The sequence below is a fragment of the Myxocyprinus asiaticus genome, chromosome 9 (genome assembly GCF_019703515.2).
Source record: "Myxocyprinus asiaticus isolate MX2 ecotype Aquarium Trade chromosome 9, UBuf_Myxa_2, whole genome shotgun sequence".
Lineage (NCBI taxonomy): Eukaryota > Metazoa > Chordata > Actinopteri > Cypriniformes > Catostomidae > Myxocyprinus > Myxocyprinus asiaticus.
The window spans coordinates 33,820,117-33,835,749 of record NC_059352.1 but is presented as its reverse complement, the minus strand read 5'-3'; the positions used below and the strand labels follow the sequence as shown (position 1 = coordinate 33,835,749).

Here is a 15,633-nt window from a genome sequence, read left to right as displayed (position 1 = left end):
ATTTTAATTATTTTATATTACAATGATTGTACATCACTTTGGTCAACTGTCATTGTTTTAACTGTGCTGTATAAATAAATTGACATTGTATAAATTAAGCTTTAGAGGCCATTCAGACCGAACGAGTTCTTAGATTCAGAAAAAGTAATAGAACAGAGCACAGAGAGCAATTTAAGTTTTGTGTCTAAAAATGTGGCTCTCCTGTGCGAGACACTAAAAAAACAGTGAGCCACAGTGCAGTAGTCAAAGATGCTCATCTAGCGCATTTTTACATAACAAAACAATTAAAAAACAGCGCTGACAAAAGCAAACACATGTTCAGTATGAATGGCCCCTTGCAATTGCAATTTTCATTTGTCAGTCTTTGCAATCAAAATATATTTTACCATCCCTGACAGTAGCAAAATAGAGTTTGACTTGATAGTGAAGAAGTTTCCTTTGAAAAGGAAAATTCAGTGATGAAAGCAGTTGCAAATCTTTGCTAATACTTTCAAAAACATTGTTCACTGACAGAAAATTAAAAATTCTGTGCTCATTTTTTTTCTCTTTTCCTTTTTGAGTTTTCGTTCCTTAGAGGGAAATTCAGACTTAGCAGCTGGAGTTGGATAAAGTAGGAACTTATCAAAGCCATTTTTTATTTCATCTGTAGCTGAAGTATGAGCGGGAGCAGAGAACTGTACGTATGGTTCTGGAAGATACCACAATGGAGGAAGCTCTATGGGCCCTGGGGCAAGTCCAGGGACCATGCCACATTACACTGAGACCCAGCCAGGATGGTAAGAGCTAAGGACAATGGTCACACAATTATACACTCTTAAAACCACAATGTTAGCTTTAAAGGGATAGTTCACCCAAAAATGCAAAATCTGTCATAATTTTCTCACCCCCATGTTGTTCCAAACCTGAATGTCTTTCATTCATTTCATTTGGGTTTCATTTCCATGGAACACAAAGGGAAATGTTAGGCAGGATGTTAAGGATTGACAACTTCAGTCACCTTTCAGTTTCATTGCATGGAAAAAAAGACGGTTGCCATCAGTGCCTAACATTCTGCCTAACATCTCACTTTGTGTTTTACAGAAGAAAGAAAATAATTCAGGATTTATACAAGGTTTATTCAGTTGAGTAAATGTTTTGGGTGCACTATCCCTTTAACATCTGAATGAATGTGCTGCTAAAATAATAATTTCCCTGCTTTAAAAACCCTTGGCTTGAGAGCAAATGAAATCTGAACAACAATTTGAAAAACCTGCTATGTGAGTCTTACATAAGAAGCCATGTCAGAAATGCCGTCCAATGGTAAAGCCGAAAACAAATGATCTACGTGTCATAGAAAACATTTCATAGACCGGTCCTTCTTAATTTTTTTACACTGCATACTGTTTTTATCTCAAATACCTAATTCTTCAGCTGTTCTCATTCTTCAAGCACGTGCAAACATCACCATTCTTCAAATAATGCTCTGAATTTTTCAGAGATACAATCTTAGTACAAATATTATGTTTTGGCACAGAAGGCGGAGCATTTTCTGCATTCAAAAGCACTTCTTCTGAATTTGTAATATTATAAATTGCCATCCACACTCAACAGTGCCATTTAAATACAAGAATTACCCTTGTATTTTTAAAAGTATGTGCAGGTACACCATAACTGTAGAAAACCTTTTGCTGTAGAGAAGTTATTGCTTTAAGCTCGCAGCTATCAAATATTAAAATAGTAAAAAACTTTGTGCAGTATGAGATTCTAGAAATATATGATCCCCATTACCAGTATATTATACAGTATGTACATCCTATGTAATAGACCTATGAGCACTTTGTAATATTTAACCTTGATCTAGACATCTTATTTAACTTGTAAATAGTGAAAATAACTAGTTAAGACCAGAGACTTATTACACCAAATTCTCATGATAAGTAACAATCTGCTGATTTCTTCTAGCCTACGAGAACCTGCTGCAGCAACTAAAGAGCGGTGAGGTAATTTCAGGTGATTCCTTTTACGTCCGTGTCAACATGACTTTGGCAGGGGATATAGCTGGAAGTCTGGCGGTCAGGTGTAACGACATAGTACATGTGAAGAACACTCACTATGGCAACGATGGCTCCTGGTGGGCCAGTCTTGTGCACGCCTGCCAACTAATGGACCTGAAGAGCGGCACTTTGCCCAACTACTACAGGTGCACTACACCATCTTCACTCAAAACTACTTTTGTTGTTACCAAAGCTGGCCAATATTGGCTCTAATTTTCAAAGTGTTTCTTGGCATGATATTGCTTTTCCTCTTTTATTTGTGTGCTATTCTTGGAACTACATTGTAATTGTTCCAGTGAATCATTATGACAGTTTATAACTCAAAGGTGTGTAAATTGTACTCCTTTATGGTTCTTGAGATTCAAAAAACCTACTGTGTAATCTATTTCTGTTTATGATTAAATTTGTAGAAATGCCGTTTCAAGTACTCTCTGTACCATAATAATGTAATTTACAGATCTTTCTGTTAAAATGTTTAAATATTATCTAATTGTAATGAAAATAATCTCTGCTACTTTTTCAGAGCACAGAGGCTGTTAATCAGAGCTATAGAGGATATGACCTACCCTCGTAAAACACACAGAAAGGTGAGAGTATATCAGCGTATTCAAGATCCAAATAATCACTACAACACAACTGGTGAACTCATTCTGATGGTTTATATCCATTTCAAATATACTCATTTTTAAAGCTTACAGTCAACTCATGATAGCATGGTTGATGACATTTTTACGTGTATGTGTTCAGTGTTGGTACAACTACACCATATGGTGGACTTAAATTGAGGAGTGCCGTCTCCAGGGTTTTTTTCTTTTAGTACAATGTAAATTTATATTTCAGTTCCAAATGACGTTTACATAATTTTCAGGTGAAACCCACTCAGAAATCTGATTTATCACAATATACGGTATGTAAAATATATGTATGTTCATGTATGGTTTTCACTGATATAAAATTAACATACTTTTTCACATTGTGTAAGTCACAAAATAAAAATCACATTGTATGCAACATCACATTTCAAAATTTTACAAAAAATAGCTGTTTTCATATATATATATATATATATATATATATATATATATATATATATATATATATATATATATATATATAATTTATTTATTTTTTTCCAAATCAAAGTGGAATTTAAATATGTATGGCCAAATATACAGTATGAACTATACTAAAATTTTCTATGGCCATATGTCAGATTTCTGTACGGGAAGGGATATGGAATATCTTTTAATTTAGACAGTTAACAAGCATACGGTACTATAATGTTTTAAATGCTTATATTAACAGACTATTTAAGTCAAATACGAAAAGTATGTTTATGCATTAGATTTTTTTACATTGCTTCAAAAATGATACAGTTCTTAAATATTTTTGGATCATTTAATCTTTGGTAAGCACCACAGGTGTCATGATGGCACCTAATTAGTCCGCCCGCTTCCACCAGTTCGCACCGTTCACATCGATCTGGGGATCCATTATGAGCATGATAGGTGGACTGAGTATGATTGCCTCCTTCTGAAACTTCATCCGCTGGTGTTGCTGTTGGATAGTGTAATTTTAGAAATATGACAGCTATACCGATTATTTGAGCTCACATTTTGTAATATTTATTTGTTTTATGTACAGTCTATTATTTTTCTCATCCAACTTTGAGGAGGCACTGCCTCCCTTGCCTCCTCGGATGAAATGCTATATGAATGCAATGGCATAATGCCAACTAAAACTGCTTAACTAAATTACAACTTAACAAATCATTGTCTTTGCTCCACTGACATATTTCTTTCTGCCCTGTTGACCATGACACATGAAAACATTATAAGGCACATGACTCGTCATAAGGCAATTTAGAAGAGGGTGCAAATTAGGGTCTGAATGAAACCCTTTTAGTATTTTACTGAATAATTTTTTTTGGTCAGTGAAAGGAGGTATTTAATCTTCAGAAAAATTGGATCATCCACCTCAGGAGGTCAAAGTAAATATTGTATGATGTGATTTATTTTCTATGCATTTTCTGTACATTAAAAAAAAAATAAACCTATTTCTATGCTTTGTACTTAGATAATAGTTATTCTAACCAATGTTGGGTGTAATCTGATTACAAAGTGCAAAGTAATTAGTTAATGTAATCAAATTACTTGATAACTAAGGAACTGTAACATAACATTTTAAATTCTAGAAATCAGATTACAGTTACTGACTTTCAATTTCTTTTAAGTACATTACATGGGTTACCCATTTCTAAGTATTACTTATGTAGAATTTAAGACATGAATTATGTTCATATGTATATCTGTTTGCATTTCTTTTAGAGCTGAAGGGCTTATACCCCCTAATTAGTCATTGCAAGGGAGAAACGTGTGATTCTTTTAGTGTTTAATTTGCGTGCAACAATGAACAAGGATGTAATAGACATTATTCTGAATTCGTTAAGCAAAAAACTAAACTTCTCTGTAAAAAGTGTTTTAGAAAGTAACCTAAAAGTAAATTAATTAGTTATGTGATTACTTTTTCAAAATAATCAGATTTCAATTTTATAGGTGTAATTAGTAATTTGTAGTGGATTACTTTAACACTGTATCTTATATGCAGTGGGGGAAATAAGTATTGAACGTGTCAACATTTTTTTCAGTAAATATATTTTTAATGAGGCTATTCACATTACATTTTCACCAGACATCAGTATTAACTCAAGAAATCTGCAAATGTAAAGAATTCACAACATTAAAGTCCATAAATAAAGTTATGTGTAATAAAGTGGAATGACATAGGAAAAAAGTATTGAAGACACTAAGAAAAAGCAGTTCTCCAAGGTAAGGCAAAGAACCAGCTGAAATCCGTTAGTAGTTAGAAAGTAATTATACCTCCTATGTGTGCAAATTAATATCAGCTGGGTTAGTAAACTGATGGTCTATAAAAAGGCTTTTCGTTACCAAGGTGTCACACAAGAAACTTCTCATGATGGGTAAAAGCAAAGAGCTCTCCCAAGACCTTCGCAACCTTATTGTTGCGAAACATATTGATGGAATCGGATGCAGACGTATTTCAAAACTTCTGAATCTTCCAGTATGCACCATTGGGGCCATTATCCGCAAGTGGAACCAACATCACTCCATCAACCAGCCACGCACAGGAGCTCCTCGCAAGATTTCTGACCAGGGAGTCAGAAGAATAGTCAGAAGAGTAGCCCAAGAGCCAAGAACCACTCGGAAAGAGCTCCAGAAACACTTGGAGGCAGCAGGTACCATCGTCACAGAGAAAACAATTGGCAATGCACTCCACCGCCATGGCCTCTATGCACGCTCACCCCACAAGACACCATTACTAAAGAAAAGGCTTGTCGAAGCTCATTTAAAGTTTGCTACAACTCATTTGAACAAGCCTATGAAATACTGGGAGAGTGTAGTCTGGTCAGACGAGAGCAAAATGGAACTTTTTGGCTGTCATACTACACACCATGTTTGGAGAAGAAATGGCACTGCACATCACCCTAAAAGCACTATACCAACAGTGAAGTTTGGAGGTGGAAGCATAATGGTGTAGGGCTGTTTTTCATCGCATGGTACTGGCAGATTTCATATAATTGAAGGAACGATGAATGGATCACTTTACCGGGAGGTTCTTGAGAAGAATCTGCTGCCATCCACCAGGATGATGAAGATGAGGTGTGGGTGGACCTTCCAGCAGGACAATGATCCAAAGCGTACAGCAAAGGAAACTCTCAACTGGTTTCAGAGAAAAAAAATCAAGGTGTTAGAATGGCCCAGTCAATCACCTGATTTGAATCCAACTGAACATTTGTGGAAAGATCTAAAGATCAAGGTTCACAAAAGGGCCCCCCGGAATCCTCAAGATTTAAAGACGATATGTTTAGAAGAATGGGCCAAAATCACACCTGAATACTGCGGCAGATTAATTTCTTCATACAGGAAGCATCTTGAAACTATCAATACAAACAAGGGATTCTCCACTAAGTATTAAATAAATTTCAGTTAGCATGTTCAATACTTTTTTTCCTGTGTCATTCCTCTTTATTACGCATAACGCCATTTATGGACTTCAATGTTTGGATTTCTTTGTGTGTGGATTTCTTGGGTTAGTACCAAAGTCTGGTGAAATTTTCATGTGAATAGCCTCATTAGAAATATATTTACTGAAAAAAATGTTGACACGTTCAATACTTATTTCCCCCACTGTATCTAATATCTAATCTTATAGTTTTTGCATACAAAAACAAAGGATTTGGGCCTCTTGTGCTTGAAACAAAAAGTAATAGGACACCAAAGTTTACCATATTCTTTGATTGTGCTTGAGACATCAGTGTCTCAGATAGCTCTTCTCTAGCTTTGTAATGCCTTAGTGTAGAATTACGGAAATGTTAACCTAAATACTGAACTGTGGGTGTGGTATGAGAATGTATTATGACTGAGTGAATAATAATGCATAACTTTAACACTGATACCAGCTGTAGATGAAAAACAAGTGAAACAAAAAATGTTCATTCATCATTGTCATTTATCATAAAGTGAGCCACTGTTTTATCGCCTTGTTGCTAAAACCTGAATGATTCATGTTAACAGACACAAAATTAATTTAGACTTGCAGTGATAGATTCTGTTGAGATGTGTCATGACATGGTATGGTATGTTAGCACAGATTGACACATTTATCTTTTAACTCCAACAGGTGGAGAGAGCAGTAGCTCATGAGAAACGGAGAGCAGTGAGGATTGTCAGTACTGGTCAGCAGAGCAGAAACCCACTGTGGGTCAGTGTGGAAGACGACAAATGTACAGCCCAAGATAGTTAGTATAAAACAAACACCATTCCACTGTTTCACTCATTAAAACTGATCCAGACATTTTTGCTAAAACTTTTAAAGGTGCAATCAGTAATTTTTGGTTTATGCTGCACTGGCCGATTTGTCAGTAATCTAGACTTTATACTGACACCTAGAGAAAGCAATAGACTGTTCACAGTCAACCACAGTCGGTACGCCCATAGACTAACCGTCTGATGCATATTGCAAAAAAAAAAAAAAAAACTACACCTTGATCCACGCAGAGCTAACCTGATTGGCTGGTTTGATGGAATTTACATGGTTGCGGGTTAATACAAGGACCGGTTTTAAGGATGAAATTATCACTGAATTTGCCAAAGTTTGCCAGGTTAGTGACAATGTAATGACAAAACCGACTGATTGATCGCTACCAGTTAGACGTGTCTTTCTGTCTATGTGGGCCATTCTTGACCAGTTTAAGTTGCAATATAGTCCAGATCTGTGCCGTTTTAGTCAACCATGACTAATTTATTCTGTGAGCAAAAGTGTCCAATAATAGGGTGGTTACAGAGACAAAATAAGTAGTTTTTTGCTGATCGTGTGATCTTAACATGGTTGCCCCAATGAGGGAGCACAGCTTCATATAAAATAAAAACTGCTTTTATTAGGCATACTGATATGACTGGAGTCTTTGTCTTTTGTGAGTGTAGATCATTTTAAACATATTTTTCAAAAATACTTTTTTTAAAGGGGTTTAAGGGTAAAACTGGCTTTAATAACAAAAGAATGGCTGAGTGCAACTTTAAATGCACTTAATTTTAATTTTTGTTTGAGAAATACTACTTTGATTTCTGACCATTTTAAACAGACTCTTTTAATTTGTTGTTTAATGAAATCAATGTTAGACAACATTTTGGTTTAGATCTTTATTGTCGCACAAATTTTTCTCTCCTGTAGGTAATTGCAGTGTGCCCAGAAGATGTGTGACCCTGATGCCCTACACCCTGGTCACACCTCATTACCCGCCCATCTGCCGCCCAGTCCTCCTCTTTCCCACAATCCTTGGCCGAATCCTGCATAAACGATTGACAGAGCAGGAGGGTTATCAACTTTGTGAGTCAGGTATAACAAATAGCTCTTTTTTTTTATTTTATGTAAGTTAGGTGAATTTTCCAACAATACAAGCCTATCTGATTAAGATTCTCACAATCTGCCTCTATAGCCTTATCCTCATCCCTCACTTCCTCTAATTCTTTCTCTCTGTTTCTCTTTTATATATTATAGAGTTGCTGATGGCAAGTGAGCATGCTGTTCGAATGCAGAAGGGGGAGATTCTTGAGGAGTGTGACTCAAAAACCCACCGTTGCTACACGATGCAGGGAGTGGACAAGATCATGAAACGGGTGTGTTTGAACTGTCATATTAACAAAACATTTCTGTAATTTTTCTAAGCGCTGACTATACAGCCTTCAGTATGCAATTTTAAGTTTCATGTAAACCGATTATGTAAACAGACCCCTATAATAGTTTCAGGGGTCAGTGGTCCATATTATGCTATCCTGTTTGATATTCCTTGTATAGGGCACTCACTGCGTGTTACCACTGGGTTTGGACTGTGTGCGTCGTCTCCACCGTGCTGAAATCTTCCCCATCATCATCTTTATCATGTCAACGGAGAGAAGTATCCGCAGACTCAGGTATTACAGTTTACTTCATCTAAGTCAGGGCCTTGTCAGATTAATTACCTAAATATTCTACATCCTAAGTCAAAGAAACTTGGGCTGGTATAGCCTTTTCACAATTAACCCTCCTATTCTGTTAAAGAAGTGCAGCTTACTTTACTGTTTGTGGTAATTTTTTATCGGAAACCATACAACTTCTTTTTAAAGAAATTATAACATTGATTCTTCTCTGAAGTAAAAACAAAAATTACGCACTTCTTTTGGGATTTTGTATATATTTACATATAAATTTCTCGATTTCATCATTCATTTTTATATGCAAATAAGCAAACGCATGTAACTTCACTACAGTTAAAACATACACATGTAAATATGTATTGGGGCAGATTGCTGCTATTTGGGTGAAAAATTAACCTGACTTGAATATCATGTTATAACAATAATAGCAGTAGATGGCTGCAGTGTTCTTTGCAGCCACCTATTGTGTAGTAATTCTACATTTTATCACAAGTTATGCATTTGTATATATACTTACTGAGCACTTTATTAGGAACACTATGGTCCTAATCAAGTGCCTGATGTGGTCTGCTGTTGTAGCCCATCCGCCTCGAGGTTGGACGTGTTGTGCATTCTGAGATGCTATTCTGCTCACTACAATTGTACAGAGTGATTATCTGAGTTACCGTAGCCTTTCTTTGAGCTCGAACCACTCTTGCCATTCTCCGTTGATCTCTCTCATCAACAAGGAGTTTAGAAATACACTTACCTGTATCTGCATGATTTTATGCATTGCACTGCTGCCACACGATTGGCTGATTGGATAATCGCATTGTTGGGCCTCAGGTACACAGATAAGAGATAAAGTCAGGCCTACACACAGTCATAAAGCCTGACTGCAGCCTATATGAACACTCAAAACCTGATAACAACAACCATGCCAAAATCAAACAAAGGGAGTCCAAAACAGACTACAGATCCCATGAAGCCTTGCTCACTTTACACCTATGTGTGAAATTCTGAAGGATCGAACTCTTAACTCCTATTGGATGAAAAGCACTACAGAACACGTCCCTCAACCATGATGTTATCAAGAGTATAAAAACCTCTGAGATCTTTCTGGCCGTTGCTTCCAGCGACAGTATGTGTCTCGTCTAGATGCAGCCCTGCTGCTCCCAGGTGTAGCCTCGTTGCCCTAGGAAGTAACGTACATACCTGAAATTTTGGCCATAAAATCTCCATCTCACTGGACGAGTTGAGATTTCTCCGTGTTCCACCGAGCACGCTAATGGATCCGAAGGAGCCTGCCGAGCAATCCGTGTCGTCTTCACTTCTGCAGGCAAAAGGGTGAAGATTTCCTTCTTCAACCAAGTCCACTTTGCTGTTTTCTGTGCCGATCCACCGAGAATCAGCCACCGTACCGCCCGCCGACAGAGCGAGGAAACGGCCTCCCGTCATCACCTGAGCTCCAAGGAACCGAGTCGGAGTCAAACGACGGATGAACACACATTCTACCTGCGTTCTTATGCAACTCAAGAGGTTTACGTCTGGGAAGATATAGATTATTATGTGTTATTCTTGTGTATCAAGACTATTACTATTGCTTGTACAGTTTAAGGACCGCCGAGTCCACTCATTGCTGCTAATAATACTCAAGGGATTATTGTAACTTACTGTTACCACGATTGAGATTTGCTGTGTTGTAGTCAAACCACGTTGGGTTGTTTGTGAATTTCCGCCATTGCAGGTGAGACAGGCACACTGAGTTTATCCATTAAAGAACGAATGACTGCGGCGGACGGATTACAAGCCGTTCACCGTGTCTCTGAGTGATAAAATAATGGTTGCCTCCTCTCCCACGATCGCTAAACCGGCTTCAGTGCCGTCACTATGTTCCCTCTCTCTCATACTAATCGCACACACACGATCCCACACAAACATACACGCACACACATTTTGCCAAGCAGATAACTTGGCGATATAGCTCAGCTTTGTCCCTAATTTATCGTACCAGCAGAGACGCGTTAAACGGGCAGACACCATTTAACCAGTCTCTCCACCCACATTCGCGTGACGTACACTCCACGAGAGCTATGTCTGCCATTTTGTACCCTCCTTCTCTCCTTACACACACACGCATACCTTCCTCTCATGTATTGTAGGCTTATTTGTTACCATATCTAATCATGTTGCTGTTTAGTTTGTAGTTGGAAGTCAGAAGTTTGACTGCATTGTATTGATTATTAATTGATATTACTGCATTAATAAACTTTGTTATACTTTAAAGAGATGTGTTTTGGTATTGTTCTGCATGCACCTGTATCCAGGGCTGGCTTGGGATGTCAGTGCTCGGATTCAAGCCTTTATTGTTTTTCTTTTAAATGTCGATGTTCTCCGGATGTCGACATTCCTAAGAGAATAATCCTATAGTGAGACTACTATACTGTCTGGTTATTACTCCCTGATTCCAGGGTGGTGCCCCGGCGATATTAATCCTTATTAATATTCTATTGATTTTGATAATTGATAATTATCTTTGATGATTTTTGAGTTGAAGGATCAATAAGCTAATGTTAATTCTAATCAATGTTCTATTGATTTTAATAATTATCTTTAATTATTAATTATTGCTAATAACCAAACCCGCTCCTGAATGAAGCGCCCAACAGCATGAATAAGTAGGTATAGATGTGTTCCTAATAGAGTGCTCAGTGTGTATATATTAAGACATTATTAAACAATGATTTGTAAAAGTTTAGCTTTTTGTCTTTTTTTTTTCCTTGCTGTTTTGAAGTTTCAGTTTTTGCAATAATGTAACATAATGCTTACAGTCAAACCTGACCTGGTGTACAAAGACATAAAATAATCATTTTGTTAGCAATAATTTATCACATCAAAATTTTGTAACTCAAAGTAAATTTAATAATAATGTCAAAAATAATTAACAGTAATAAACAGAAATGAACAACAATGGACTGAACATTCAGTTAGTGTATAAAACAGAAAATTCAGACTTTGTTCCTCTCTCTCTCTCTCTCTCTCTCTCTCTCTCTCTCTCTCTCTCTCTGTTTGTTCTGCACTGTGGCTGATTTACATATTTTATTTACATAAAAAGTGGTTCTGTGTTACATAGTGACACCAGTTCATTTGTGTGTGTGTGTGTGTGTGTGTGTGTAAGTGCGTAGCTGATTTAAACTGATTAAATATTGTATATGACAAAAAAACTGGTCTGTTTTTTAGTCTTTCCCATTAATTTTCTATGGTCGGTCAGTTTTGACCTCGAACAGTAAATGTGTTTTTTTTTTGTTTGTTTGTTTTTTTTACGACCGATTTTTTTCACTTTTTGTCTTTTTTTATTACATCGATAAATGACAGAGCAGTATAAGAAGGTTAAGATGAAAGTTTTGATTTTAAGGATTTAAAGTTCAGCTCTGGAATTCTTTAGCCATAATCATTTATATTGTCTTTGTCTCCTAGACACAAACTACGGCAGAACTCATTGACTGAGTCTCAGGTGCTGGAGTGTTCCAGCAGTGAGGAACCTCTTTTGGATAAACTGCCCTGCCTTTACCGCAGCATTCTGCCAGATAGTTGGCATGACAGTGCCACCCTAGTGGACACTTTGAAAACTGTGGTGACAGAGGAGCAGAATAAGATTGTGTGGGTGGAGTCAGATCTCTGGTGAAAGAGTGGGGGATAATGCGATTAGGTAAAGTCTAAATTCCCTTCATTACAGGGAGTAATTAAGAGTATTAGAGATAAACTAACAGCACATTCTGTGTATTTAGAGCAAAAACGGAGGTCTGCTACATAGCTAAAAGTGGAGTGCTGCCTCCTTCAAACTAATAAAACATGCTTTTGGTGCAGGAAAAATTTGGTTAAAATTTGGTACATTTGTTAACATTTTATCGTAAGGTTCCATATGTTTTCATTAAATACATTTGTTAACTTGAACTAACAATTAACAATACTTTTACAGCATTTATTAATCTTGTTTAATGTTCATTTCAGCATGTACTAAAAACAAATTAAAATGGTATATATTAGTTAATGCATTATACTAACATGAACAAATCATAAAACATTTTATTTTTATAAATTAACAAAGATAAATGCTGTAAAAATATATATTTTTCATTGTTAGTTCACGATACCTAATGCATTAACTAATGTTAACAAATGGAAACTTATTGTAAAGTGTTACCATAAGTTCTATATAAGTAAAAACATTATGCTGTAGCATTACTAAACCCTGAAGGTTCCATCTCTAAGAATCATTCATTATATGTGCTATAACCTAGCTATAAAATATCTTTTTAAGTATTAAAATTTTGCTTTAGGAACAGATATATAAGATGATTTAGGGACAGGTTTATATGGTCCATGCTATACTTTATTCATTTATCTTTACTATTCTTATGTTCCCATTATCTTGAAAGTTATGTGCATAAATGAAGAATAATTACATTGAAGGAAGCTGTATATAATATCCCTTAAGGGGCATTTAATATGCTAGAATGTCCGTTTGGCAAAACTGCGTAATATGACTATATTGCTATATTACAGATATAACCGGATTTCAGATTGACCGTGTGTATGAAACAACCTTTGGAAGTTTGCTCATCACCATGAGCTAATTGGAATAATAAATTACTTTTGATAGAAAAAGAGCACAAAATCTAGTTGATCTTATACTTAATAATACTGTTTAACCTAGTCTCAGAGATTTAGAGGTCTATGTTTAGCTCAAGAGAAATACAATCAAGATGTCATCACTGTACAGAAATGCAAAGAATGAGGATACAGAACACTGTCAGAGTAATTTCCCCTCAAGCCTATCTAATCTCAACCACACTGCCTAGATTCCTCCAGACCAAACTTTCCATTTCACATTTTTTAATGTTTTACACTTGTTCAGTTGACACATTATTTTTGTGAAACAAAAAGTGAACACTGAATTGAAAACAGCCAGTTTAAAACTGAGGTGAGTAACTATTGCATAGTGAATTAAAAATGATACACATTACAATGTCAGTGTTTTATTGTATCTACTTGATCTATAAAATCCTATGACATCTATGTTTTCACTCCCATTTGTATGCAATTCTGTTATATAGTACTTGTACAAATGGATATATGCAATCATTTTTTCTTCATTCATGTGTAATAAACTATACCTATAATTATAATCACATTATTTATTTGTTTGAAAATTTCTTCTTCAATAGTTGAATATACACAAAATGAAAACTATACTTGTACTGCTTTGAGTTTAGGGTATAAAACAGAAGTCTTCCTTGGAGCACATTTTTATGTAATTGTCATTTCTAGTGCACAACGAGGAAAACCCTACCCAACAGCAATAAACCCATCATTGACACTATGGCATGAATGTGGATCTTCCCATTACGTGAAAGGAGACCGCGAGCATTCTAACAATGTAAACAGGAATTACAATAATTAGTCATCACAAGAGAACTTAGAAGCCTGCAAAGAAATTGCTGTGAGATTTAATCTTAAGCGTAGATAAATTTAAGCCTGACGATAGATAGATAGATAGATAGATAGATAGATAGATAGATAGATAGATAGATAGATAGATAGATCTGTCCTCACCCTATTCCTTTTCAACCACAAGAGGGAGCCAAAGAGCAGTGGAAAAAATAAAAGGGAGTGGTTGGTGAAGATTGGAGGAAAAGAAAAGACTGTTTTCTGGAATGATTAAGGAAATAAGGTGGGGATGATGTCATTTTAATACAGAGAGATAGCTCCTGCTTTATGTATGTATTGTTATACTGAAGTAGCCCTGTTGTTTATAGCTGTTAGTTTGGGCTTTTGTTTGATTCTTCTGTTTGCTGTAAAGATAATAGTAAGCCAAATCAATGCACAGGCCTTTCTGCTATTGACTTTAGTATTGTACAGCAGTTCACCAAATCAATTTCCTTGCTGAAGCTGACTTTTTTTTATATATATAAATATATCGTTTCCACTGGGGTCCTGGAACCCCTCTGGTTGCCAGGAAACGGCCCAAGTGATTTGTTGTGTGTCAGAGTATATTTGAGATGATGACAAACCCTCTCTACATGCTGCCAAACCACTGCTTTTGGGATTTGAGAGAAGGGCTGACAGATATGATTTGTGTGGTGGAACATATGTCCTAATGCTCCAACACACACATATGCATACTTCCACTTAACCATTGCTGTTAAACGGAGATTTTTATCGTCTTTGTTCGTGACTCTGGTTTGACTTTCATTTCATGGCGGCTTGACATTTTGCATGCTGAGATGCATTTTTATTAGAATGATAAAATTCACAAATCCCGGAACAACCTCACTTTCACTCCTGCCATTTATGAGTGCAGTTAATTATTTCAAGAGAAAAATGTATATTCTATTTTTAAAACATACTCATCACATAAACCACTGTAGAATAAGCTCTGGACCAAAGTCTTACCCTTCAGATTAATTAGTGCATATATCTTGTTTTTACTTAATTTTTTCTTTAGAGTATATGATCCATCCAGCACATAGAGAAATGATCCACACAACACTGGAAATTGAGTTTGGAAATGTGTTTAGCTTTACAAACTGGAGGAGAAAAGGGAAGGGGGAGGGAGCTGGACAAATTCAAAGAGAGAGTGGAGTCATTTTAAAAACACGACCCTTTCATCACTGGTGCTGTTTTAGGGTTATTTGAGACAATGTGAGAGTTGTGTCGTTGTAATGTTAGTGGGAAACTGAACAGACATGGGAGATTAAATACACAGGGTTTAAGGAACCTTTACAGCTCAGGTAGGAGAGAGAGTGAGAGAGAGAGAGAGAGAGAGAGAGAGAGAGAGAGAGAGAGAGAGAGAGAGAGAGTGAGTGAGTGTGTGTGTGTGTGTGTGTGTGTGTAAGTGTACTTTCATGTAACTGCACAGCCTGCAGTTGTGGAAGCTTCTCCTTAAGTTACCACAGTAGAGCCCCCTCCTCAGGTTGCCGGGAGACATATAGTCCAGATGCACTGTCAGGGGAATTAATCAGATTTTATTGTCTGTCGAGTTTCCTTCAGAGTGGTCTAATACACATCACTCTTGAGGCCCACGCAGCACCCAGCTCGTAATAGAAGGTTTATCAATTGTTTCT

The 15,633-nt window shown here is 36.4% G+C and overlaps 1 protein-coding gene across 4 annotated transcripts in view; it reads left to right on the top strand.

The window, feature by feature from the left end:
• The window catches only part of LOC127446612 (caspase recruitment domain-containing protein 14-like), a 41,766-nt gene extending 28,073 nt beyond the window's left edge, over nucleotides 1–13,693 (top strand). For 2 of the 4 annotated variants that reach the window (XM_051707668.1, XM_051707666.1), the window contains exons 14-21: nucleotides 650–776; nucleotides 1,942–2,179; nucleotides 2,557–2,620; nucleotides 6,735–6,852; nucleotides 7,785–7,949; nucleotides 8,112–8,230; nucleotides 8,409–8,524; nucleotides 11,984–13,693. In XM_051707668.1, the coding sequence (XP_051563628.1) occupies nucleotides 650–776; nucleotides 1,942–2,179; nucleotides 2,557–2,620; nucleotides 6,735–6,852; nucleotides 7,785–7,949; nucleotides 8,112–8,230; nucleotides 8,409–8,524; nucleotides 11,984–12,191 (1,155 nt within the window). In that variant the 3' untranslated portion in view covers nucleotides 12,192–13,693. Of the gene's footprint in view, nucleotides 1–649; nucleotides 777–1,941; nucleotides 2,180–2,556; nucleotides 2,621–6,734; nucleotides 6,853–7,784; nucleotides 7,950–8,111; nucleotides 8,232–8,408; nucleotides 8,525–11,983 lie in introns of those variants that run through there. The other 2 variants (XM_051707669.1, XM_051707670.1) reach the window with 2 other exon arrangements.
• Nucleotides 13,694–15,633: the final 1,940 nt, after the last annotated feature.